The 26,847-nt window shown below is 43.7% G+C and overlaps 1 protein-coding gene and 1 long non-coding RNA gene across 2 annotated transcripts in view; both read right to left on the bottom strand.

Annotated features, from left to right (window-relative positions):
* Positions 1 to 2,830: 2,830 nt before the first annotated feature.
* Positions 2,831 to 4,953, bottom strand: LOC311243791. Its single transcript, XR_014620676.1, has 2 exons — positions 4,758 to 4,953; positions 2,831 to 3,853 (listed from the first exon to the last, which is right to left on the bottom strand). It is a non-coding gene; the product is annotated as an uncharacterized lncRNA (long non-coding RNA).
* Positions 4,954 to 5,080: 127 nt separating this feature from the next.
* LOC311244171 (uncharacterized protein) overlaps positions 5,081 to 26,847 on the bottom strand; it is a gene marked incomplete at its 3' end in the record, with an annotated part of 27,027 nt that continues 5,260 nt past the window's right edge. The window contains exons 3-5 of the mRNA XM_084333578.1: positions 24,735 to 24,801; positions 5,147 to 5,442; positions 5,081 to 5,099 (exon numbers count right to left, since the gene is read on the bottom strand). Coding sequence (XP_084189704.1) covers positions 5,081 to 5,099; positions 5,147 to 5,442; positions 24,735 to 24,801 — 382 coding nt within the window. The remainder of the gene's footprint in view (positions 5,100 to 5,146; positions 5,443 to 24,734; positions 24,802 to 26,847) is intronic.

Below are 26,847 nucleotides of genomic sequence, written 5' to 3'. Positions count from 1 at the left end.
ATCCAAGGACCATTGATGTAAATGATAATACACAGAGCCTGGCATCAACAAGAACAAGGAAATCATTTGAATTGTCCAGGACCACGTCCCAAGTTCACATTATAATGTACCGATCCAAAAAGAATCTAATCGGTCCACATTACAGCAGAGCATAGCAAGCCTGTTATTAAGGTGGGAAACACAAGCCTTGGACAGTAGTAGCCAAAGCAAAGTGGCCTTTAGACAATGATGGGCATTTAACAGGGTAGACACGAGGACAGGACACAGAATGACTCAGACCCAGAATGACTCAGACCCAGTAACTTACCTGGGAAGGAATGTCTGCATGGTCCCTGCGGTGTGGAGGGTCAGAGACTGAGGCACTGAGAGACTGCAGCAGTGATGAGAGGGAGAGACTGTAAGCGAGAGAGAAAACTAGAGCGAGAGAAAACAAGAGAGACGGAGGTAGAACAAGAGAGAGATAGAACGAGAGACGGGGGTAGAACAAGAGAGATAGAACAAGATAGAGAAGTAGAACAAGAGACACAGAGAGGTAAAACGAGAGAGATAGACAGAGGTAGAACGAGAGAGATAGAACAAGAGAGAGATGGAGAGGTAGAACAAGAGAGCAAGACAGAGAGGTAAAACAAGAGAGATGACAGAGGTAGAACAAGAGAGATGACAGAGGTAGAACAAGAGAGATAGACAGAGGTAGAACAAGAGAGATAGACAGAGGTAGAACAAGATAGATAGACAGAGAGGTAGAACAAGAGAGAAAGATAGACAGGGGTAGAAGAGAAAGAGAGAGAGACTTCCTCTTCAGGGTGAGGCACATTGCAGTCGATCCACAGATGGGACAGGTCTGATGCAAGCACTTCTAACACTGGGATACAGCAAATCATGTGGGCACCCAGCACATCTGACATCTATAGCAAATAGGCACCACGTTTTTTTCTTTTGGTTTCCTTTAATCAAGAAAGCATCACATAATATACAAACTAGAGATGCACGGACACCATGATAGAATACTGGTCCGACATACCAAGCTAAATCACTGTTGATGTTACAGACACCAAGAACTGAACACTGCCACCATGGAATTTGATCTGGACACACATATTAGGAGGGAAATAAATTAGGAGGGTTGGCATTTGATGAGATTAAAAACATATAAACGTAACCGCCTCTGTGTGTAAACTTTAATGTTCATCCCACACAATTTCTCGGCAGGATAAAGTAGCGATCAAAAATAGCCGCACTAGTAGAAAGTGCTTGTTTCTACTCGGCAGCAGCAGCGAGGTCTCCTCCATGAGTCAGCAGGAAAAAGTGCTATTAAAAGCTATCTCAAGTGCCACTTTTCTTGATCCTGCAATCCTTCAGAAGCGGCAGTTGTGAGTGGACGGTCAAGAAAATAGGGCGGGGATAGGTATAAATCGAGCATCTCAACACACTTAGCATTACTTTCATCACGGATTCCTTACGATACATGTATTAAAGATGCGTTTAATAGCGGCACAATTTTGTACGCTGCTCCAAACATGACGTGTATGTGGTGATAAGCAGGCCTAAAACAGTCTGTTGTTCTTAAATAGACCCACAGAGGTATTGAACATGTGGGTCCGTTTCATTTTTGCCTCGATACATTTAAGTCACATTATTTCTCATCTTTTTACTATTACTAAAACAATTTGGTCAACAAATACCACTGCCACGAGGTACCAACTGCCTTTTGTATTTACAGCCCATACCCTATGTGACTCTGGCAAAAGTCCAATCAGTTAACTTGGAATCACGGTGGAATTGCTTAGCGAGCAGCTCTAGCCTGGGAACTAAAGTGTTTAAGATCCCACAGGAAGTATGCGTTTTCTGCCATCTAAAAATGTCCCATCTTGCCCCGTGTAGGGCATTGTATAGGGTTGCTAAGTCATGACGTTATCAACCGTCTAATAGAACGTTTCCGGGGGCCAAACTTCCTGCGTTGGCTGAGGCCCTGGGTGTTTTCAACACACCTCACTGCTGTGTCCCTTGTTTTAAGAGATCCGAGTAATGAAAAACAGTTTGGGGTTTGTGCTATTATCTCCTGCTGTCTGAAGTGGAGTGTTCGTCACACGTATATTAACATACTGTCTGGAATTTAAAGGATAGTACCGGCCTTTTTCCCCCCACTCCCATGTTTTCCAAGAGGAGTTCTGTGAAATTGACCTATCCCAAGCTCCGCCCTCTCTTCTTGACCCTCCAATCACAACTGCTGCTTTCCTCTGTCAAGCAAAGAGAGGGCGGGCTTGTTTGACTTTATAATTCACATTCAAATATTTGTCAAATTCTACCACCGGCTCACCACAATAAAAAAGACACAAAAGGTTAACAAATATGATAAAAAAAATAAAAAAAAACATTTGAATCAGCAATACTATTTAATGCATAATTAGGATATTTTTTCAATTAGTATTCAAATAATTCCCAGTGACTATCGAATTGTACTTCTGTGAGTTTTGCCCATCCCTAGTCATAATCATTGACATTATTTCATGATTGGTTCCAGGGGTCAAGGCTCAGTTGCACCATTATTGGAGTGGACTCTTGAGCTTCCTACCTTGCAGCAACTCTCCCACTACTGGAGTGGACTCTCCGTGCTTCCTACCTTGCAGCAACTCCCCCCTCTTACTGCAGCACTGTCTGATTAGAGCAAACAGCAACACAAATCTTTAAAAGATGCAGACACCTATTGTATACAGTACCTATTAAGTCACAGTATGAAGTCCTGTTTTGTTAAGCAAATACTGAACAATGTTTAAAAAAAAACTTTATCGAGAAAAACACCAGAACACTGAATGGAGTGTAAAAAAAAGAAAAGGGAGGAACCAGGGTTTATTTTTAAAACGAACATAAGAGATGCAAGAAGAGCTATAGTGAGGACAACGCCTGGGCAGTAACAGTGCATTTTGTAAAAAGAAAGTAACCGGGTGGAAATAGATCTTTAACAATACTACAGGTGTGTTCTGTCCAGCTGGAATTGTGTAATCAATAAAAGAGTGCAAACAATACAGTGAGCCAAACCACCTTGAGCACACCTGTAATGGTTAAAGAACTATTAAACCCCCACGATTGTAACAGACATATGTCAAAAAGAAAGTAAAAAAAGGAAAGAAAACAGATCAGACAATTACAGTACACTCTAAACTTCAGTGAATGAGTTTTTTTTGTTTGTTTTTCACAGATACCATCCTTCCTATTGTAGTCCTTTAGCCTAGCTTTGCTTTGCCCGTGTAAACAAATGGGATTACAAACAATTGCTTTCGCGCGTCCCTTTTTCCAATTTAAAAACACAGAGACACATTTCAGAAGGTGACAAAAGGAAAGAGAGACAGGCACGATTTATGGCTTCAAGTGTGAGAATTAGGTGCCTGTCTACCTATTGGCTTCAGGCGCCATTTTCCGGTTTTTGCAAAGACTGTGATTTTGAACTAAGAGCTTCAGCCAAGCTTGCAGAAAAATAGTGAAGCATTTTGAAGAAAATACTCTGTAGAAAGACAGTTGTGTTCTGAAAATAGGATAAGGCTCTTGAGGTTGGTATTATTGGCAGGTAAATCCTGAATCACTCGTTACCCGACAGCCGTGTCTCACTCTCACTCTCACACTCACACACACACACACTTTTGAGGTACACTTAATTAAGCACCGGCTCCAGGACACTGATTGAATTCTTGTGACCAGCTTTACCCAACCAGCTCTGCCTCTCAGAGAATACACTGCACCTAAACAATCAGTAACCAATAATGCCTTTTCCCATTTGTCATGTTGCAGACTGAATGTGTTCATCCCCGTCTGTGAGTTGGGTAGTTGTGGACGACTGCCCTTTCTGCATACATTCACTCTGTAAAATACAAGAAGAAGATGGTAAATATTAAGAGCGGCCGTGATATTTTGACTGAATTGGTCAACAAACATAGAAAATATATAAATAAATATAGAAAAATATACAGTATATTTCAGTTAAAAGGCGCAATCCATTATCGAAATGTAAACACAATAGTAAAAGAAACTAGGACTGGGTATTTTCTAGTTGGCTGACTGAGATGTTGATACGCTGGCTAGACAACGTATTATACTTTGTATTTTATATATATATATATATATATTGTGGCTGTAAAGGGTAATTTTACATTGGTAATGTTTGTAAACACCAGAGACGAACATAATATTCTGATTTTCGATTTCAAACACAAACACACTATTCCTATGATCTAAGACAGTCCCATGTCCAGAATGATTGGTTAACAAACAACTCTCTCCAAAATCTAAAACTCACAACATGTGATGTCATCAGGGATAAAGTCTGAACGTGCTCCATAGACAATGAATTGGGAAAGATGGTATACAGTAGATGGCACCAAGGGGAATGTTTTGAGTATATGGGTATATGCCTATACTCAAGGCTCTGTTGCCTATACTCAACCTATACCATAATACTCAACCTATACCATAATACTCAACCTATACCATATTAACTCTGAACTATGTTGGCTATACTCTACCTATACCATATTAACTATGTTGGCTATACTCTACCTATACCATATTAACTCTGTTGGCTATACTCTACCTATACAATGCGAACTCTGTTGGCTATACTCTACCTATACAATGCGAACTCTGTTGCCTATACTCTACCTATACAATGCGAACTCTGTTGCCTATACTCTACCAATACAATGCGAACTCTGTTGCCTATACTCTACCTATACAATGCGAACTCTGTTGCCTATACTCCGACTTACATTCCTCCTCAGGTTCTCCCTCCTCTTCTAACGGTTCATCCAAGTCCTCCTCCAGTTCTTCTTCAGAAACCGCCTCTTCTCCTGCTGCCTCCTCTTCCTCTACTTTGTGGCTCTCCTCCGCTGCCGGCGCCTCTTCCTCCACCTCCTCCTCTCCTTCCGATACCACCTCCACCTCCTCCTCTCCTTCCGATACCACCTCCACCTCCTCCTCTCCTTCCGATACCACCTCCACCTCTCCTTCCGATACCACCTCCACCTCCTCCTCTCCTTCCGATACCACCTCCTCCTCTTTATGTCCCTCCTCCACTACCTCCTCCTCCTCTTTATGTCCCTCCTCCACCACTGGTTCCTCCTCCTCCGCCACCTCCTCCACCACCACCTCCTCCTGCGGCGAGGCAGCCGAGTCCTCCTCCTCTGTAACAGAGTCCTCCTGCTCAACAGGAGCTCCGTCCAGTTCAACGGCTTCCTCCTCCTCGACCGCAGAGGCTTCCTGCTCTTCAGGCTCCGCCTCCTCCTCTGCAACAGGCTCTGCCTCCTCGGCAACAGGCTCCTCCTCCTCCTCTACGGCAGGCGCAGCCTCCTCTTCATTGGTTGCTGGAGCGTCCTCCCCCTCCCGAGCTGCAGAGTCGGTCTCCTCCTCCGCCTGATCCGCCTGCTCAGTAGAAGCCAGAGCTTCACCCTCCGGCTATAGAGAAAAGGAGAGCAGTGATACCAACTTCATTAGACGGGACTAGAGTCTGTAGCCTGGCGGACAGGAACTCATCTGGGTCTGGGATCTGGACATAGGCTGCTAGGCTAACAAACAGGACTGGAGAGAAGACAACACACTGTAATAGAACGGTGACCTACATTGCAGCACATGGGTGGCAATTAATGTCATACTTTAAAACAGATCTTAACCCTTTCACTGCCGCACCAACAAAACGGTTAACCCTTTCACTGCGACAATACACAGACGGTTAACCCTTTCACTGCCACACGCCGTCGGTAGTGTGATAGTAAAGGGTTAACCTTCTGTAGTGTGGCAGTGAAAGGGTTAAAAAACTGATCTTAAGAATCCCATCATCAGTGCCAGGCAATTAGTCTTTTGAAATTAATTAATTAAACCCTGTTCCCAATGGACACAGGATGAACAGAAATAGTTGGGGAGCAAACGTGCACTTTATCTGAGCTTCATGTGGTCTTTCTGACACACAGCTCTACCTTTCCACCAAGACCATCACTGACGCCACCCGCTCCACCCTCATCATCACCTGCCTTGGACATTCAAATCTGGATGCAAAAAAACTAGGGATGTTCGATATTGGCTTTTTGACTGATATCCGATATACCGATATTGTCCAACTCTTAATTTCCGATACCGATATCAACCGATATATGCAGGGTTTCCCCACCAAAAAAACGATATAATTTCAGGTAATTAACATTACATATCTCTTGTTGTGGAATTAACACAACATCATGCATACTTTTGACAATAAATAAAATAAGTAGGGATGTCCGATATTATCGGCCTACCGATATTGGCATTAAAATGTGATATCGGAAATGATCGGTATCGGTTTTCAAAAAAAAATACTTATTTTTTGTTTGTTTTTGTTTTACATTTATCTAAATTTTAATTACCCAGGCAAGAAAGTATGACCAAATTCTGATTTTATTTATTGTCAAAAGTATGCATAATGTTGTGTTAATTTCAGGTAATGTTAATTACCTGAAATTATTCAGTTTTTTGGGGGGGGGGAAACCCTGCATATATCGGTATCGGTTGATATCGGTATCGGAAATTAAGAGTTGGACAATATCGGTATATCGGTAAAAAAGCCAATATCGAGCATCCCTAAAAATAAGTATTTGTTCTTACTTGCTTGCCTGGGTAAATAAATGTAAAAGAAAGACAGATTTTTTTGTTTTGAAAACCGATACCGATCATTCCCAATATTACATTTGAATGCCAATATCGGACATCCCTAAAAAAAACGTTCTTAAAATCAACTGTGACAACTTGGAACTAAATCATTATTGGCCCAAATTCCCTGACCCGCCCCACCCAGGATTTCTCTATTGTCACCCCCTCCACCCACGTCCGCAACCTGGGTATCATTCTCGACCCCACCCTCTCCTTCCTCCTGCATTGTCAACCGGATCACTAAAACCGCCTTCTTCCACCTCAGGAACATTGCCCGTCTACACCCCTCACTATCCTTCTTTGCTGCCGAAACACTGACCCACGCATGTATCACATCCCGACTGGACTACTGCAACAGCATTCTTTATGGCACATCCACCAAAATCCTCAATAAACTACAATACGTCCAAAACTCTGCCGCTCGCATGCTCACCTCCACCCGCCGCTCCGACCACATCACCCCCATCCCCACCATGTACAGGATTCAGTTCAAAATTCTACTCATCACCTTTAAAGCCCTCAACAACCAGGCCCCCTCCTACCTCTCTGACCTCCTTCTCCACCACACGCCTACCCGCTGCCTCAGGTCCGCAGATGCTAACCTCCTCCAACCCATCAGAACTAAGCTCCTGGGGCGACCTTCCCAACCATATCCGTCATGCAGACACTCTTTCATCTTTCAAAAAAGCCCTCAAAACCCACCTTTTTGCTTTCAACCCATGAACTCCTTCCTCTCTCACGTTTTATTTTTATTTCTGTATTGTATTGTTTGTTTTGTAAAGTGTCTGAGCATTCGGAAAAGCACTATATAAATCTGATGTATTATTATTATTATTTCTGGCTTCATAAGGCTGGTAGTTCATGTTTTTGAATGGAGGATGAGAAGGAAGCTGGTTGCCATCCTGGAGAACCCCTCCCACCCCCTCCATGAGCTAGCCACGACGAGGAGCATGTTCAGCCAGACTCATACCCATACCTGTACCTCCCCTACCCCCTCGCCCATGCCGTTATGATGCCAGAATTTCCCCAAGGGGATCAATAAAGGAATATCTTATCTCATCTTTGAGGAATGCAAATATGTGGTAGGAGTGTAATGATTTAGATAATCAAAAGAATGATGAGTGTCCAATCTCAATTATCAAAACTAACACAGGATTGCCGATTTCTGACTCGCATCATGTTTGGGCCAACTACTTTTAACAAGTAGATACAAGATACAATAGTTTTATTTGTCACGGCATACAAGTATACAATGAAATGCGGGGGGTCTTGCCCGCAACGATGTGCATAATTACAATAGTAATATATAATAAGAATCCAATAGAACGACATTGTGCAATAACAAGTAACAAAGTAGGGCATATCGGTATCTGTACATGAGTTATTTACAGTGCATGGTAGGACATGCTAGGTCCTGTGGTAGTGCAATACACTGTTAGCTACGGATGAGGCACTGGGTCTTTATGTACACTGCTATACAATGCTATATTTTACAATCTCAAGCTATACTATACTATTTTTAAAGTGACCTTTCCTTCTGTAAAGTGACCATAAGTGTGAGCGTGTGCAGCATGAGCGTGTGTGTGCTCATGTTAAAGTGGCTGCTAGTGTGTGAGCGTGTACAGTGTGTGTGTTGTGCGTGGAGAGTTCAGTGTTCAAGGCTCTGATGGCCTGGGGGAAGAAGCTGAGCCGAAGTCTCTCTGTCCTAGTTACTGGTGTTCGCAGGCGTTTGCCTGACCGCAGCAGCATGAACAGGCTGTTGTTGGGGTGGTGAGGGTCTTTCATTATCCTACAGGCTTTGGATTTGCACCTCTTGTTGTATAGGACCTGCAGGGTTGGTAGTGCAATACCCGTGGTACGCTCGGCTGAGCGCACCACTCTCTGTAGGGCCTTCTTGTCCTGAGCCGTGCTGTTTCCATACCAGGCAGTGATGTTTCCAGTCAAAATGCTCTCTACAGCTCCGGAGTAGAAGGACTGGAGTATCTTCCCAGATACTCTGAACTTCCTTAACTGTCTCAGGTGGTAGAGGCGCTGCTTCGCCTTTTTTACGACTGAGTCTATGTGTGTGTGTTCTAACTTGTGACTAATGCCAATTACCGGTAGTTCAAATCAAAGTCTTTATTCTTCACAAACGCATCATACAAGTACAATGGCAGTGAAATGTTTATTCTGCCGTGGTCACATTTGCGTTTTATAGTCCCTCATTAAAAACCATTTTGAATGTGGCACACCTACTCACAAAACGTGCATGCTACACATTGCTGTATAATATATGCTATGCTTTGCTAGCTTCAAATCACACCGGGCAAATTACATGAACTTTTATTATATTATTGTAATATCGTTTTTAGGGCTGTCAGTTTATCGCGTTAATTAGATTAATTAATTATACAGCAAATTATCGCGTTATGAAAATTAACTCAAGATTCATTACAATTTTTTTTTTTTTTATATTATTTTTGTATCTCCTTCATTCCATAAGAATGTAGAATACACATTTACAGACTTTTTTTTTAATATGGTCCATTTGCATGTTCTTGGTATCTGATTCTAGGGACATCTATGAATCTCAGGGAATGTATTCCCAGTGTCAGAAATACTGTGGGCTAGATCCACAAAGAATGGATTGCATGGTGCAAGTTGCACCCTTACTTACAATTCATTATGAATTGAAAATGGGGGACCCTGATGTAAACAAGACGAAAGTCTTTCTCTGGTCTGCATCCCCTTAACAATTGTGTGTATTGAGCCGTACTGTATTGTACCCATTCTGCAATCTGTTAATAACATTTTCATTCAATCAATCTGCGCAGTGATTGATTGAATGAAAATTGTATTTTGAGTAAATTGTAATGAACCAAATGAGAATATCAATACATTTTTTTTAATCTTTGACTGTGAATAACACCATGCTCAAATTTACCAGACCTGAAAAATCTAAGCAAATTAATAGATGGAAGATGATTAAACAGAAGGTTTTGTAGATACAGTACTGAATTCTGCCATCCGGACACATGCAATTTGAAATATGATTATAGAATATAGAATATCAGGCATAAAATGGTTATGCGATTAAAATGCGATTAATTCGATTAATTCATTACAAATCCTGTAATTAATTAGATAAAAAAATGTAATCGCCTGACAGCACTATAGTTTTATATAGTGATGCACCGATATGAAAATTGGCCGCCGATACCGATACCGATTGTTCAACTAACACTATCGGCCGATACCGATATTTGTATATAAGTATTTGTAATTTTTTTTTATTTTAAATTTTTTTTAATTTTAAATTTTTTTTTAATGAAACTACTGTATATTTGTATGTGTATGTTTGTATTTGTAGGCCTCTTTACTTACTTAAAAAAAGGAAACATCAAGAAATATGTTTATGGTATCACTATCTCTCTCCCAGTATCGTCTGACGGCCTGCAGAGGGATACTATTTTCTCAACCAGAGCTTTCAACCAATGCAATGGAACCATTCTTGCGGCCTGCAGCGGGATACTATTCTCTCAACCAGAGCTTTCAACCAATGCAATGGAACCATTTTGATTGACAGTCGATTCGGCCAATTACGCCACACCGCTAGCACCCACCTCCTGCTGTCCTTACCACCAATCGGCAAGCGTTTATTCATTTTCTACTTTCGGGCATCAAGTTTCAAGTTTCAAGTTTCTTTAATAGTTGTCATACAGAAGTACAGAATACTTTTGTACAAAATGCTTCTTACTGTTGCGCTCCAGAGACTGTGCATGACAAGATAAGTATGAAATAAAAACATAGTAAAAATTAGAAGAAAAAAAAAAAGAGGTCACAGTGTTCAGTTTAGACATATGTACAATGTTCGTAGACGTAGTTACCATACAATATACAATACTGTGCAGTGTACTAATATACAATACTATATAGTGCAAGGCATAAATGGACAAGGTGCAGTTTAGGTACAATTCACAGTAGGTGTACGAGTTGTAGTGCAAATCCTTTATCAATAAATATAAAGTGTAAGTGTGTTTGTGTGATCTAAAGTGTGGAGAGTGGGTGCTGCAGTGTGTTGTTTGTTTGAGTGAGTGTGTGTGTGCGTGTGGGTGTGTGTGCTGTGTGCATTTGATGGTTGTTGCATAGTGATTATTGTTCGTTTAGCGATTATTGTTCGTTTAGCAGCCTGATGGCCTGGGGATAGAAGCTCCTTCTGAGTCTTTCTGTGCTCGCCATAAGACTCCGGTATCGCTTGCCTGACGGCAGCAGTTCAAAGAGGCAGTTGTTCGGGTGGCTCGAGTCCTTAATAATTCTCTTAGCCTTCCCCTTGCACCGCTTGTTGTAAATGTTCTGGAGGGTGGGAAGCCCCCCTCTAATTGTGCGTTCGGCTGAACGTGTCACTCTTTGTAGTCTGCTACGGTCTTGTGCAGTGCTATTCCCAAACCAGGAGGTGATGTTGCCGGTCAGGATGCTCTCTATTGTACATGAGTAGAAGTTCCTAAGGATCTTCTGACTGACTTGGAACTTCCTTAGGCGCCTGAGGAAGTAGAGGCGTTGTCGTGCCTTCTTCACAACACTGTCAATGTGTGTGGTCCATGTCAAGTCCTCGGATATGTGGGCTCCGAGGTACTTGAAACTGTTCACTCTCTCAACTGGTGCCCCGTCGATGCTGAGGGGGCTGTAGTCCTTGACCCCCGACCTCCTGAAGTCCACAATCATCTCTTTTGTTTTGCTGACGTTCAGGGAGAGGCAGTTCTCCTGACACCACTGTGACAGGTTCTCTACCTCTTCCAGGTAGGCCCTTTCGTCGTTGGCAGAGATCAGGCCCACCACTACTGTGTCATCAGCAAATTTGATGATGGTGTTGTTGTTCCGCTGTGCTACGCAGTCATGTGTGTACAGGGAGTAGAGGAGGGGGCTCAGAACACAGCCCTGGGGGGCCCCTATGTTGAGCGTGATGGATGAGGAGGTGCAGTTGCCGGCTCTTACCACCTGGGGTCTGCCCGTCAGGAAGTCCAGGACCCACTGGCACAGGTCATAGTTCAAGCCCAGGTCCCTGAGCTTGGCTATGAGTTTGGAGGGGACTATGGTATTGAATGCTGAGCTGTAGTCGATGAACAGCATTCTCACATAGTTCCCCTTCCTCTTGTCCAGATGTGATGCTGCTGTGTGCAGCACATGGGCTATGGCGTCCTCCGTGGACCTGTTGGGGCGATATGCAAATTGCAGAGGGTCCAGGTTGATGGGGAGGGAGGAACAGATGTAGCCCTTCACTAGCTTCTCAAAGCACTTCATGGCTATGGAGGTGAGGGCTACAGGGCGGTAGTCGTTGAGGCAAGCGGGCGTAGATTTTTTGGGTACAGGGATGATGGTGGACTTCTTCAGACAGGTGGGGATGACGGCCTGTTCCAAGGACAGGTTGAAGATGTCAGTGAATACCGGGGCCAGTTGGTCGGCACAGACTTTTAGGACGCGGCCGGGGATGCCGTCCGGTCCTGCTGCCTTCCTGATATCCACTTTTTTAAAGATCCGTCTCACCTCATGCTCTGTTACCCTGAACACTGAGTCTCCATCAGCAGACCCCCCCCCCCCCATTGCCGTGGTTTGTAGGCTGGTGTTGTTATTCACAGCCTCAAACCTCGCATAGAAGGAGTTGAGATCATTTGCTAAGGAGATGTCACTGTTCAGTTTGAGGGGGGTTCCTTTGTAGTCTGTCATTGTTCTGAGGCCCTGCCACATGCCTCTAGAGTCAGCCTGTTCAAACTGAAGTTCAACTTTATCCCTGTAACGCCGTTTTGCCTCTATTACTGCTCTCCTGACGTTGTATCTTGCCATCTTGTGTTCTTCCATGTTGCCTGTCACCAGCCCGGTGTTGTATGCTGATGTGCGCACTTTCAGAGCCTCACGGACGCCATTGTTCTGTTTGCGAGAGCAGAACACACTTAACGTAGCTACGTTAGCTGCCCGGCCCGCCGACCGGCGCTCCACAGCATGACCAAATGAGACATAATGATTTTACTGCAACAAATGTTATAATAAAACAAAGCCTTTCTATACATTTGTCTGGTTGAAAACTTTATTAACAGATTGCAGAATGTGTAGTTGGGTACGGAATGAGCAACGGAATGGAACCGAGCTATGAACGGACTAACGGAGTAATGCCTTGTTTACTGCTATCTTCGGGGTAAATAATATGCTTGTTATTGAACGTGTAACACTAACTATATAACGTTAATGCCACAAAACGAATGTTTGTGTCATTTTAACAGCAGATACTTTCTTAAATGCCATCTTCCCGAGAGAGGGTGTTGACGGGGAGTTGTGTTATTAATAGCATTGAACACCTAACCGAAAGCTAGCGTTAACTATTGTTAAAGGTTTAGCCATAACGTTACCTTGGCTAAAGTTGGGGCTATTCATAATGCAGCAATAATGGCTGCAGACCTGCAAGCAAAGTACAGCAAGTTGGCAAAGGAGTATTCCAACGCAAATCACATTTTCACCAGTAACGTTAGTCTTGCATCTCCCGGTAGCTAATGAACGGACTTGGAGTAATGCCTTGCTGCTATGGGTAATAATAATATGCTGATGTTATTGTCCGTGTAACACTAACTATATAACGTTAATGCCACAAAACGAATGCCTTGTTAATCATAAGTAGTTACTTTGATGCAGTAGCTTGTGTGTGTGTGTGGGGGACGGCGGGCGTTGTGCAGGTAGGTCGCGAGTGAACTTTTTTTTTTTGCCTTTTGACGCTACACAAATTGATGGGTATTTATCGGCGACTGCTATCGGCACATTTGAGCTTATCGGCCGATAGGCCGATAGCAGTCAACAAGGCACTTATCGGCCGATACCGATACCCGACCGATATATCGGTGCACCCCTAGTTTTATATTCTTGTAATATTGCTGACAATCCAATTTAGCTGCAATACAAAATTGAGCAAGTTGGAACAGACTGACAATTGGTCTTCCTGTCTTCCATTGGGGACATCATTTGCAGTTGAAAAAAGATAATAAATCATAATATCGCAATATTGTGATATTATCGTATCTTGGCTATTATCGTGATAATACCACATTGTGGGGCCTTTAGTGATTCCCGCCCCCATCTCCCAGGCAATGGTAAGTTGTGTCATAAAAATATATATTTTTACTTACTCAGAAGCATTTAATTTTAGTACCTAAACATATTACCCAACATGTCATGCTAGCTTGTCGGGAAGGGGGCTGAATAATGTTAGGCAAAGGAATAACTGGCATGGCCATTTATATCTGTATATATAGCCATATATCTGACTGTAAATGGGTTCTATAGGTATTTTTCCCTATTTAAAAGTGTTCTATGGTGTTCCTCAAGGTGTCACAATGTGGATTTTTGTACCATGTTTAGCAATTCCTGAGTGGTCAGAAAAGGTTTGATTTTGCACCAAATCTGCGGCATCAACCTAAAAACAACTAATGAGACATTGCGCTTGGGAATGGTTATCGCACACTTCGATCATAATGACTTCCAAATTTTAATTAGCGCCTATTAATGGCTAGAAAAACCTGACATGCGGTGCTGAGCTGCAACTAAAATGTATCTCCCGGTGCTCAGCTTTCATATGATGTAGACCACTTCTACGTGGCATCTACTTACTACTCTTGACCCGCTACCTGCCTGTAAAGACCATCTGTCCCCCTCCTAAAAAAAGACAAAGGCCGGTCTATGCGGGTCTCAGAGGGTTAAACCCTAAAAGGATTAAACAGAGACTGAGTTGTTCCTGGTGTTCCTTGGCTGGTGGTAAAAAACACACCAGCCAAAACACCCCAACACAGACAAGTCAGAGGGTTCTAGTTAGGATTGGGTACCGTTCACATTTGAACCGATACCTGTGAATCGATACCAGTACTTGACGGTAGCTTTTTTCAGTACTTTAGTGTCCGAAAATGTAATCTACCTACCTCAGTTGTTAAAAATGAGTCCAAACTTCAAATAATTTATTATCATTATTATTCATTTAGAACAATTTGTATAATATTGCAGCAAGCGTTGTCTGCATCTAGCTTTGTAAAGTGTAAGCACACTTGCGACCGTTTTCGGCTTGCCATTGGCCCGACTGCTTTGTTGTTGTTGAATCAAGTCAAATCCTAGGTACAGTAAGCGTGTATTGTGCGTGTGAACGTTGACCTGAACGTGTGGCACACTTCATAGGTTTCGTTTCGCGGTAAACGAAACGTTGACGTCATCGAAAAAAAAAAATATATATTATTTTTTTTGTGCATTACCGAAATGTGGCACCGGTGGATCTCACGTGAATCGGTACTCGGTAGTACCGACGTGATTCGGTCGATACCCTTAAAAGTACCGGATTCGGTACCCACCCCTAGTTCTAGTCGTAGTTCTTAAAGAGGGTAGGCGAGGGGTAGTCGGTAGGAAAGCCATGTGGCCATGTGGACCTGGTTACGTATTGAACTGTCGCAAAAGGGTTTCACGCATGTGGATATGCATTGACCCAGAATGAAATGTTCTCAATCCAGCAAAAGGAGAAGTATGTCACAGGGAAATTAACAGACACAGAGTGTCTCTAGGCTCAATGAAGGAGATACTAAATGTAACCCGAGCTGGAGAGACAGACACGTAATTATGCTTGGTAAATTGTGCATTTATACAGAAGCTTTTATCCCAAGCGCTTTACAATTTGTTCCTCACATTTTAGCCATTCACTCACACATTCACACAAATGACGGCGGAGGCGACCATGCAAGGTGCCAACCTGCTCATCAGGAGCAATTAGCGGAAATCGAACCGGGAACCTCCTGATTACCAGCTCTACCTCCTGAGCCACTGTCGCCTATGCTTGAAGAACCCCTACCAGCAGGGGCGTAGCTTGGGGGGGGGGGTAGCTTAGGATGATTCCAAGGGCCCAGCACTGGGGGGGGCCCAACATTTTTTTTTTTTTTTTTTTTTACTAGACATCACTCAGGTGTATTATTGATGCTCTCATTGATACTATGTTTGTTTGTGTGTGTGTGTGTGTGTGTGTGTGTGTGTGTGTGTGTGTGTGTGTGTGTGTGTGTGTGTGTGTGTGTGTGAGATATATAGAGAGAGAGGGGGGGCTTTGGTAGACTATTGCATTGGTCCATTCATTGAAGATGAACACAATGCGACATCCTTTACTAGGCTCACCCACCAACAGTGCAGGTGCTGAACTGCTGATCCGAATGTATAGGTAAAAACCATATTATGCGTTTTCATCAATAAAAAAATGGCCAAAAAAAATTCCGCTCGCGCGCTTAGGCGCGCTCGCATTCACTGGGGGCCTACAAATACATTCTTTCATGGGGCCCAGAATCTGGAGCTACACCCCTGCCTACCAGGCTCAAGGAGCTTGGAAAATCCTGCAACTAGTTAGAACTAGAAGATGGAGGAGAGGCTCCTGTGCAGAGGACAGAATGAGAGATGGAACTCTCAAGACATTTCCAAATCTGACAAAAGGACAAGGGGAAGACCAAGATGCTGCAGCGCAGACGTCTTCCACAGAGACCCCCTTGAGTAGGGCAGAAGAGGCAGCCACTCCACGTGGTCCTGACAGGTAGGGATTGTCCTGCTCGGTTATAGCGAAGAGCAAAGCCACGAGATAGGCTGTGTTTAAAACACGAGACCAGTCTTTGGCAGCCTCGCCACGGCAAATTAACAACCGTGTGAATGGCTAGGAGGGTAGGACACCTTAACACTTTCAGTGCCGTTCACGTAGAACTACGTTTCTGTCGTCCGATCGTCGAGTGCCGGAAACGTAGATCTACGTTTCTGTCACGGTATTTCTTTTATTATCTTTATCCATTCATAATTCAGCGGGGCACCTTGTGCATACTGTTCTGAGTTTGTCTGAGCTGGCAGACGTTATTATACCGCCCTCTAACGCCTTCGGCCAGTAATGCACCCGGTTAGAAACTGGTTAGTTTATTTTTTATACCGAGCTGCGGCGTGGAGGCGGGTCCTAAACACTCCGGCAAAACACACGCTTATAGGGATGGCTTGGACAACTGACCCCGCCGGCCCGTTGAAGAGCAATGCCCAATAGCGTCCGAGGCACGATCGCTGTGGATAACTGGAAGGGCGATGAGATTATTGGATTCTTTTTTTTTTCATTACTTCAGAGACCAGGTAAGGACACTATATATGAAAGCTTGCGTTGATCTGATATTTATTTCTACTGCGATTGAAGCTATATGTCTTTATGTGTCTGGCTGTTCTGCCGTTGGGGGGGGGGGGGGGGGGGCGCCGGTCTAAACCACATTGCATGCGTGCCGTGCCGTGCGCCACAAAGGATAATAGTGATGATCTAGCGTTGATTTCAGGAATATCCGATAATCAGGCGAAAAATCACAATGTGTTTATTGAATTACACGAAAACAGCTGTTTTCGTGTCTTTTCTCTGGAATTGCTCAGAAGCGGCCGGACAATGTTCATATTCAAAACGGTATCAAACGGAAATGTACGGATGAAAAAAAAAATCTGTTTTTTGCACGTTGACCAGAAGTAGCTCAATGAGTAATTAGACCCATAGCGATACTATAAAATATAGGTTTAGTTCTAGAAACTACAACTACGTTTACATGGGGTTAATGGGCGGCACGGAAGTGGTCACTTCCCGGAAGGGGCGTGGCACTCAATGTGTTAAAGGAACATGCCAACTTTTGGGGAAATTTGCTTATTTGCCATCTACCCTGGAGATAGACAAGCAGATACATACCCTTTTCTTCTCTGTGCATGCATTAGGCTTAGGGAACAGCCGCACCATTAGCCTAGCTTAGCGTCATTCACTGGAAGTAGGTGTGCCAGTGTAGCCTAGTTCCCAACAGTCACGAAATACACTCCAAATACAACTCCAAAACCGTCCTGTAAACATGTTGTGACCTGTGTATTTACCACATGGATTAAAAAATATATATAATATAATATAATAAAAATAAATTTTTCTACTGTAAGCAGATATATATTATATGTATTACATTTTCCACCACGTGGAGAAATACAAAAAAATTACATTTTCGTTTTCTATGCAGATATATACTCGGAACAATTTTCTGCCGAACCACTGCTGCCTGGGCGCAATGATTTCATCACCTCAAAAGCCCTGTTTTTTGTTGTTGTTTTTTTAAGGCTTTTGAGGTGATGAAATCACTGCGCCCAGGCAGCAGTGGTTCGGCAGAAAATTGTTCCGAGTATATATCTGCATAGAAAACGAAAATGTAATTTTTTTGTATTTCTCCACGTGGTAAATACACAGGTCACAACATGTTTACAGGAATGTTTTGGAGTTGTATTTGGAGTGTATTTCATGACTGTTGGGAACTAGGCTACACTGGCACACCTACTTCATGTGAATGACGCTAAGCTAGGCTAACAGTGCGGCTGTTCCCTAAGCCTAATGCATCCACAGAGAAGAAAATGGTATATTTACATTTACATTTAGTCATTTAGCTGACGCTTTTATCCAAAGCGACTTACAAGTTCTGTACGACAAGCCATCAGGAAGGGCACAACTCTATCAGCTGAGCAACAATGGTATGTATCTGCTTGTCTAACTCCAGGGTAGATGGCAAATGAGCTAATTTCCCAAAACGTTGGCGTGTTCCTTTAAGAACAATGTCCCTGGAATGAAAGGGGTTCCTAATGTTCTTAGGGATAAAAGCAGGAGTAGGTCTCAGAATAGCACTGCTGTCATCCACACAGACAGACGTGCATTCTGGAAGTACTGACAAAGGGCACAGTTCGCTGACGCTCTTCGCCAACGTGATAGCCAAGAAAAACTAAGTCTTGAAAGACAACAGACTCCAAGAGGCCCGTCCCAAAGGCTCAAAAGGAGGTCCCATTAGACTATGCAGTACTAATGAGAGATCCCATTGAGGCGTCAAGATTGCATTTCACTGGTTTAAGGCACGTGGCGCCCTGGTGACAGGCAGAGAGAGCAGATGCATAGAACTTCACAGTCGAGAAAGACAAAGTGTCAAACAGACGGGAGGAAATAGAGGACTGATTCCAGGACAGAAAATGGGATCCAGAGAGATGGCCTTACACCAAGATTCAAAAGAGAGCCATAAACAGAAGTAGTCGAAGAGGCGCACATGCTTTGAATGGTTTGGATGACAACGTGATCGATAACTAAATTTTTTTGTTTCAGCCTTTCAGAAACCACGCCATCAGACACTGGCTGAGGATAGGCGGATGACACGGGACCAGGGAGAATGCATCCAATCCTAGTGGAGGGTTCCATACCACAGGGGATGGAAGCGGGACAGAGGGAGAGACTGTGCAAGTGGACTGAGACCCAAAGATCCACTGAGTCAATGGGATCCTCCATTCTATGGTTAAGTGCACCGTTTTTTTGGAAACCACCGCTTCCTCAAAAAATCTGGAAGCAGACCAGTGGCGGCCGCCACTGGGGGGCGCTAGGGCGCCGCCCCCCCTCAGAACCTGCCCTGGTTATATGAGAGAATAACAAGAACAATTATTTTTTAGTTTTTTGTTTTATAGCCCTATAAATAATATAAACATGTTTAAAATGAATAATATTTACTCATTTTAAGTATGTTTGTGTTTCCAATGCACAATATAACGTTAATAAATAAAATAATAAATACTCGTTTTCTTGAACAGGAAGTGACTCACTTTTTTTTTTTTTTTTTTTTTTATTTCTCGGCCCGGGCTAGACGCGATAGCGCTCTGAGTGCGCGTCACTGTGTGATCGCTGTATCCGTAGCAGCCAATCAGTGCGTAACGCGTTGTGCGTTGAAATATGACTATTATGTTGGAATCCGGGCGCGATTTGAAGCGGTCTAGGCAGCAGCAGTCAAGAATTTCTGTAGCCGCATTTCGCGGAGACGCTCTCTGATTGGCCGACGCCAGTATTTTTTTCCGTAGCAGCATTTCGCGTAGACGATCTCTGATTGGCCGAATCCACTTTCTAATGTTCCAATTCTAGCTTATTCTAGCTTGGTAGAGATAGTTGTGTTGTTGTGAGATGCAGCTGTTTGTCTTGGAGCGTGATGGCAAGTTCTTTCAACGGTTAGGCTTAGGCACTCTTTCAAAGTTGGTTAAGGTTAGAGTTTGTCTTAGAGCATGGCGATAGAACACCAGGTAGTTTGCAGGCTGTTCGAGGCAGACATGGACAAAGGCACTCACAGTACTTGTTGGCTATTAACAAGCTATATTATGGATGCAGTGTGGAGGGACATGCATGGACAATGGATGGACATCAACACAGGCTGGATGGACAATGCCATGGAGTGGATATACACTTTATCAACAAGCCCTTCTGCCAACAACAAGGTAGATTAGCGATATTTCTCTCTCTCTCTCTCTCTCTCTCTCTCTCTCAGCCACTCAGATAACGCTTCTCTCTCTCTCTCAGCCACTCAGCTAACGCTGGCTTCTCTCTCTCTCTCTCTCTCTCTCTCTCTCTCTCTCTCTCTCTCTCTCTCTCTCTCTCTCTCTCTCTCTTTCTTTTGGATTGAAAATGCGTGGATTATGGCTTGTTCAATATTGTCTATGTTTGAATGAATGAATGAATGAATGAAAACTTTATTAACAGATTGCAGAATGGGTACAATACAGTACGGCTCAATACACACAATTGTTAAGGGGATGCAGACCTGAGAAAGACGTTTGTCTTGTTTACATCAGGGTCCCAGATTTTCAATTCATATCGATAGTTTAATAGCTAGCCTTGGCTCGTTTAACAATATGCAAAATATGTGTACAGCCCTGTACTCATACTGAAGTTATTCTTGGTATATAATACTACATATACTAGGTCTGATTGTGTAACGAATCGATTCCACGTCGCGCTGTGTGTGAGAGAGAGAAGGAGAGAGAGGGAGAGATCTGAGTGTGTTTGGAGACGGAGCGAGTTTTGTCTCTAACTTTTCTATTTATATATTGTGTTTCAAGTTGTGAATTAGACTATACTTTATTTGACTGGTTGTGTGTTGTTGTAGTAACAGCTGAGCGACTCGTTCATACGAGCCGATTCATTGCCGTGAGCGTGAGTCGAATCGCTCACGTCTTGCCATGAGTCGGTTGCGTGGTACTGTACATGTTTGCAAAATGTTTTGGTATAGCGCCCCTAGTGGAGAGAGAACCAGCAGCCGCTACTGACGCAGACCATTTAGGTTTGAAGCTCAGCGCTCTATCGGCATTAATACAAGTGAGGACCTGATTGAGGCCTGCTGGCTGTGTGTGCAAGACAACGGCAGTGGGGCCTGGGTCTGCATGAGAACCGTGTAGGGTGAACTGCATGAGATCCCCGGAAAGGAACTGCATCAACATCGGGGGAGAGAGAGAGAGAGAGAGGGAACACTCCAGGGCGCTCGACAATGGCGGTGAATCGCAAGCTTCAGTTATTTCTGGAGCAAGTCCTGAAAAGGACGGTTGTGGAGAAACCTCTCCTGGAACCGGATATCCTCCTCGGTAACCCTTTCACTGCCACACTACAGAAGGTTAACCCTTTCACTGCCACGTGACAAATGGTTAACCCTTTCACTACCACACTACAGAAGGTTAACCCTTAGCGGCTGGGTGTGCACAGCGGACATTGCGCTCGTCACCAACGCATGAGACACCGGTATCGAATCCGGCTGTCGGCGTTGCCTCCGGCTTGGGCCGGCCGTCATACTAACTCAATTGGCAGAGTTAGCGGGTGGGAAGTCGATGGGTGGTAATCTGGACGTTGTAAACAGCGACTCCTACAGGCCGGTTGGGGCGCCTGCACAGCAGAGACAGGAGAATGGCGGGGGCAGTGTGAGCCTCCCACACGTTACTCCTCGCCAAATGAGAGTCCGCGCTGGCAGGTGAAAAGATGCGACTGGCTGCCTCCACATGTATCGGAGGGGACATGCGATGGGCTTCTATCCTCCCTACAACCGGCCAGTGGGGGGCACATGCGAGCAACGATCAAGACAGGGGAGGGGAGAATTGGCACGGCTAAATTGGGATGGGAGAAAAAATAGAAGAGGAGAAAAAAGTGGATACAAAAAAAAAAGGTTAACCCTTTACTATCACACTACAGATGGTTAACCCTTTCACTACCACACTACAGAAGGTTAACCCTTTACTATCACACTGCAGACGGTTAACCCTTTCACTACCACACTACAGAAGGTTAACCCTTTACTATCACACTACAGAAGGTTAACCCTTTACTATCACACTACATGAGGTTAACCATCTGTATTGTGATAGTAAAGGGTTAACCTAACCTTCTGTAGTGTGATAGTAAAGGGTTAACCTTCTGTAGTGTGATAGTAAAGGCCGGGTTAACCTTCTGTAGTGTGATAGTAAAGGGTTAACCTTCTGTAGTGTGGCAGTGAAAGGGTTAAGGCTGCCAGGAGGGACCTGGAGACCACCCTCCTCTGGGTGGCCAGAGACACACAGCGGTGACTGGAATCCCCACAATGGGGGCGAGCGCTGGGAGGGCTCTCGGGAACAGCCCTGAGAAGGACCATTGGGAAAAAGCAGGAGCCGGCACAAAGAACCGGGTCACGTCGTCTTGGAACAGCATGGCAGGACCGGAGATACTGCTCATCACGGGAGAGAGAGAGAGAGAGCGCAGGCTCTTTCCAAAGTGGCAGCTCTCCCTGGGGTTATAATCATGCGTGGCATCATCGTAGGATGTGTATGAGCAAATCAGTCAACATGAAAGAAGCGGAAGTAGTGATGGGTCGGTCATGAGCGACGCGTTCATAAGAGCCGATTCATTGCCGTGAGCGTGAGTCGAATCGCTCACGTCTGGCAATGAGTCGGTTCACGCCCCCCCCCCCCCCCCCCCCGGCACGCACACAGACACACACAATGAACTCAACGGATATCGTCGATCGGGGGCTCAACTAGAGTCTGACACGTTTCTATGAGAAACTGAATGAATAGTAGTACTACCTATTGACAGGCATTGACACAGACAACTGAATGAATAGCATAACTTATTTGGTTGTATAGGAGTCGAGCGGCGCTAATGAGTGTCTTTTGTTAAACAACAGTAGCCTATGAATAGCCTAGGCTATGCTAACGTAACGTGATGCAAATATGCAATTGATCACCCTCGTCCTAGAACTGCTTTAAAGCGGTCTTTTATTTATAGGTGCATAACACTCTGGATTGATTGATTGATTGATTGAAAAGTTTATTAAGCGATTTGCAGTGTCAAATTTCACTCGGGATAATAAAGGTATTTATATTCTATTCTAAACAATCAAGCGTTACATTCTTTACATTATTTGGCAGTGGTTATTTAGGCTGCATTTTAAAGCTCACATATCTGAATTAGACACTGCTATCGGGTTAAACTCATGTGTTTATGTGTTTACCGTTTTTGTAAGTTGACTGGTTTGCACACCAATAATACAGTGCAATAATAGAATAGTAGAATAGATAGTAAAATTATGCAATAGAATGGCCAGAGTAAAATAGTGCTACAGTACAATCAACAGCGGGGTGTATTAGAAGGCTATGGTGAAGAGGTACGTTTTTAGCTTATTTCTGAAAATATTAAGAGATCTAGCTTCCCTAATGTCCATAGGTAGTGTGTTCCATAACTTTGGTGCATAGTTAGCAAAGGCTGCATCCCTGATTTTCTTTAGACTGTGGCTTGGAACCTTCAATAGTAGATGATCGCAATGTTTATACTTTGTATATAAGGAGGAGGACCTTGAAATCAATTCTAAATGTTACAGATGATTACTGATGTAAACAGGGGGATCCTGATGTAAACAAGACGAACGTCTTTCTCTGGTCTGCATCCCCTTAACAATTGTATGTAATTGTATGTATAACATCGGCCAAATTTTTTCCGCGCTCACGCTTTATAGTTTGGATTAGGCAGCTGGCTACAGCTGGCACTGATCCGTGAACCGTGAGTCGAATCAGTGAATCGGTTCATTGCAGTGAGCGTGTATCGAATCGCTCACTCACTGAAATGATCCGTTTGGCACATCACTAAGCGGAAGAGGGTATGCCGGAAACCCTACCTGCTTACTGATAGGTGCATGAGCAGCGGGGGGGCGTGGCCCTAGCCAGTGGTAGGTGCATGAGCAGCGGGGGGCATGGCCCAAGCCAGTTATAGGTGCATGAGCAGCGGGGGGCGTGGCCCTAGCCAGTGGTAGATGCATGAGCAGCGGGGGGCGTGGCCCAAGCCAGTGATAGGTGCATGAGCAGCGGGGGGCGTGGCCCTAGCCAGTGGTAGGTGCATGAGCAGCGGGGGGCGTGGCCCAAGCCAGTTATAGGTGCATGAGCAGCGGGGTGCATGAGCAGCAGGGGGCGTGGCCCAAGCCAGTGGTAGGTGCATGAGCAGCGGGGGGCGTGGCCCAACCCAGTGATAGGTACATAAGTACAATTCTTTCAGCGGGGGGCGTGGCCCTAGCCAGTGATAGGTGCATGAGCAGCGGGAGGCGTGGCCCTAGCCAGTGATAGGTACACGAGTACAATTCTTTCAGCGGGGGGCACATAGGCACACGGAGCAGTCGAACAGGTGAAGCCAGAGGAGCAGCCTGTATGTACAGTATAAACATTCCAGCTTTCACGTCAGTAGTATGGGGAAGCATTTTGGTTTCCTTATGTTTTTTTTCTATACAGGTTTAGCCCAATTCCGATTTTGGAGAAACAGATGTTTTTCTTTACAAATCAAGACTTGATTATAATAACAATAGTTTAGTTGAAGAGGGAAATACATCTTTAGTCACATTTCATTTTGTTTGACTTAGTGGTTAAGCGGTTACACCCCCCCTAGCCAATGTTAAGGCATGCAGAATCCAATGCAACATAAAAGCACACACAACCATTTTGTTAAGCTAAACCCAGTACATTTTTGCATAGTGCAGTATTATCTGAAGAACATCCCGAATAGTGTGGTTAGTGTGGGTTGAGGAGGACCACAACTTGGGGGGGGGGTGGTTATTTCAACGACGAGATCCGATTGGCTCACGCGCGAGTTCCAGGGGTGTTACCTGGGCAACCGAGCGCCTCTGTATGGACTCCAGCTGAGCCCCGAGTTCAGCCTGCAGACTATGGGCTGCTGTGCTCTGATCCTGCAGACTCTGACGTACCGTATTGAGCTTCTCCTCCACGCTGGCCTGCTGCACCCTCTGGGACGTGCCGGCCTCCAGCAGCTCTCTGGAAACAGACGGGCCACTCACTGAGACTCACACAAGGCACCGTTTTCATGATGTGAAACCTCAAACCTGTGTATAACTTGGGAAATATAGGTGAAAGGTACCGAGAGGCCCTGCTTAAAGGGGAACACCACTCAAATTATGTTATGACAATGACATAGGGCAGAAAATCTGATTCCAGAGCTAGAGTAGACAGGGGATACTGAAAAGTTCTTCCTAGTAGGCTATATGTGCTGTGTTTTTATGTTTTTATGTCTTCCATCGAGGACCACCTTGGAAATAAGTGTTTTTAATTAATGCTTTTAGGTGATATCCTCAGGAATACAAATTGGTCATAATTCTTTTTTTTATGATGCGTTTGTAATTTCCAAATAAAAATCAAATCAAATCAAAGACAGTTAAATCAATACTTGTGCGTCTGACTCTTAACCACCAAACCTGTGTATAACTTTGAAAATATAGGTGAAAGGCACCGAGAGGCCCTGCTTAAAGGGGAACACCACTCAATTTTATGTTATGACAATGAAATGGCTCAGCAGCCATAGGGCAGAAAATCATATTCCAGGGCTAGAGTAGACAAGGGGTACTGTACTCTAGTTCTTCCTAGTAGGCTATTATGTGCTGTGTTTTTATGTTTTTATGTCTTCCATCGAGGACAGAAACAAGCATTTCATCATAAAGTATTCTGTATTTTGTTGTGACAAATAATAAACAAACTTGAACTTGACCACCTTGGAAATAAGTGTTTTAATTAATGCTTTTAGGTGATATCCTCAGGAATACAAATTGGTCATGATAATTATTTTTTATGATGCGTTTGTAATTTCCAAATAAAAATCTAATCAAATCAATGACAGTTCAACTTCAATCAATACTTGTGTGTCTGACTCTTAACCACCAACCAATTAACCACTACATATAGAACGTGTATCATGCCAGTTAGAGTACCTCGTGTATACCGTTTACTCACAGTATATATATATCAAATTCTTTATTGCCTATATTTATTGTAAACTATAATATAACCCGATAAGACATACAGACCATCATCTACACCCCCCCCCCCCTCATATTTTATATTCAGATCAGATTTTTCTTTTGCCCATATTCATGTCTTTCTACTACTATCCTGCCCATATCTGTACCTCCCCTCAACCAACATGCTGCTATGATGCCCGGATTTCCCCTAGCCGGGGATCAATAAAGGAATATCTTATCTCATCTGATTTGGGAACATGAGTTTACAAACCAGAGGTAAGAATCAAACTTGTGACGTCATCAGACTGCAATTCGAAACTGGCCCCTGTAAATGTCCAAACCCAACCCCCTCCAATGTACAATTACCCCCCCCCCTCCCCCCCCCACTTTTTTTTAATATCCAAATAAGCTGCTCTCAGAGTCATCTATAAAATCCTTCCCAATTCATTGTAAATACAACTGTATTATAATCCTAATTATGTTTTATTATAATATAACTAATATATTACAACTGTGACAAAAATGTAAATGTGTATACATTTTGTATATTACTGTATATAACTGTACAATATAACTATGAAACTTCCCTGTAACCTTTTGTTTTTGCAAAATTATGTTCTGAAACGTTTTTTTCTTTCTTAAAAATGTTATACATAAAATAAAAAATGTAATGTAAAAAGGGTACGCAATATAAGCCTCGGCTTCAGCCTACGATCGTTTACATAATTTTTTTGTATATATATATAATTTTCCTACTACTGTACATATGTATGCATGTACTCATTGCTTTATAAAGGAAGATCAAAATAAAATCATTCATTCATTGTCTATGGAGCAGCTTCAGACTTTATACTTGATGACATCACACGTTTGAGGTTTAGCACTCTATCGTTTTTGGGATTTGGGAGAAAGTTGCTCATTCTCACCGACATGTTTGTACCATCCTTTCACTACCACACTACAGAAGGTTAACCTTTCACTACCACACTACAGACGGTTAACCGAGTGAAAAGGGTTAACCTTCTGTAGTGTGGTTGTGAAAGGGTTAACCCTTTGTCGCGTGGCAGTG

The sequence above is a fragment of the Notolepis coatsorum genome, assembly GCF_963971535.1.
Source record: "Notolepis coatsorum genome assembly, chromosome: 17".
NCBI classification, from domain to species: domain Eukaryota; kingdom Metazoa; phylum Chordata; class Actinopteri; order Aulopiformes; family Paralepididae; genus Notolepis; species Notolepis coatsorum.
This window is presented reverse-complemented; position numbering and strand designations above follow the sequence as displayed.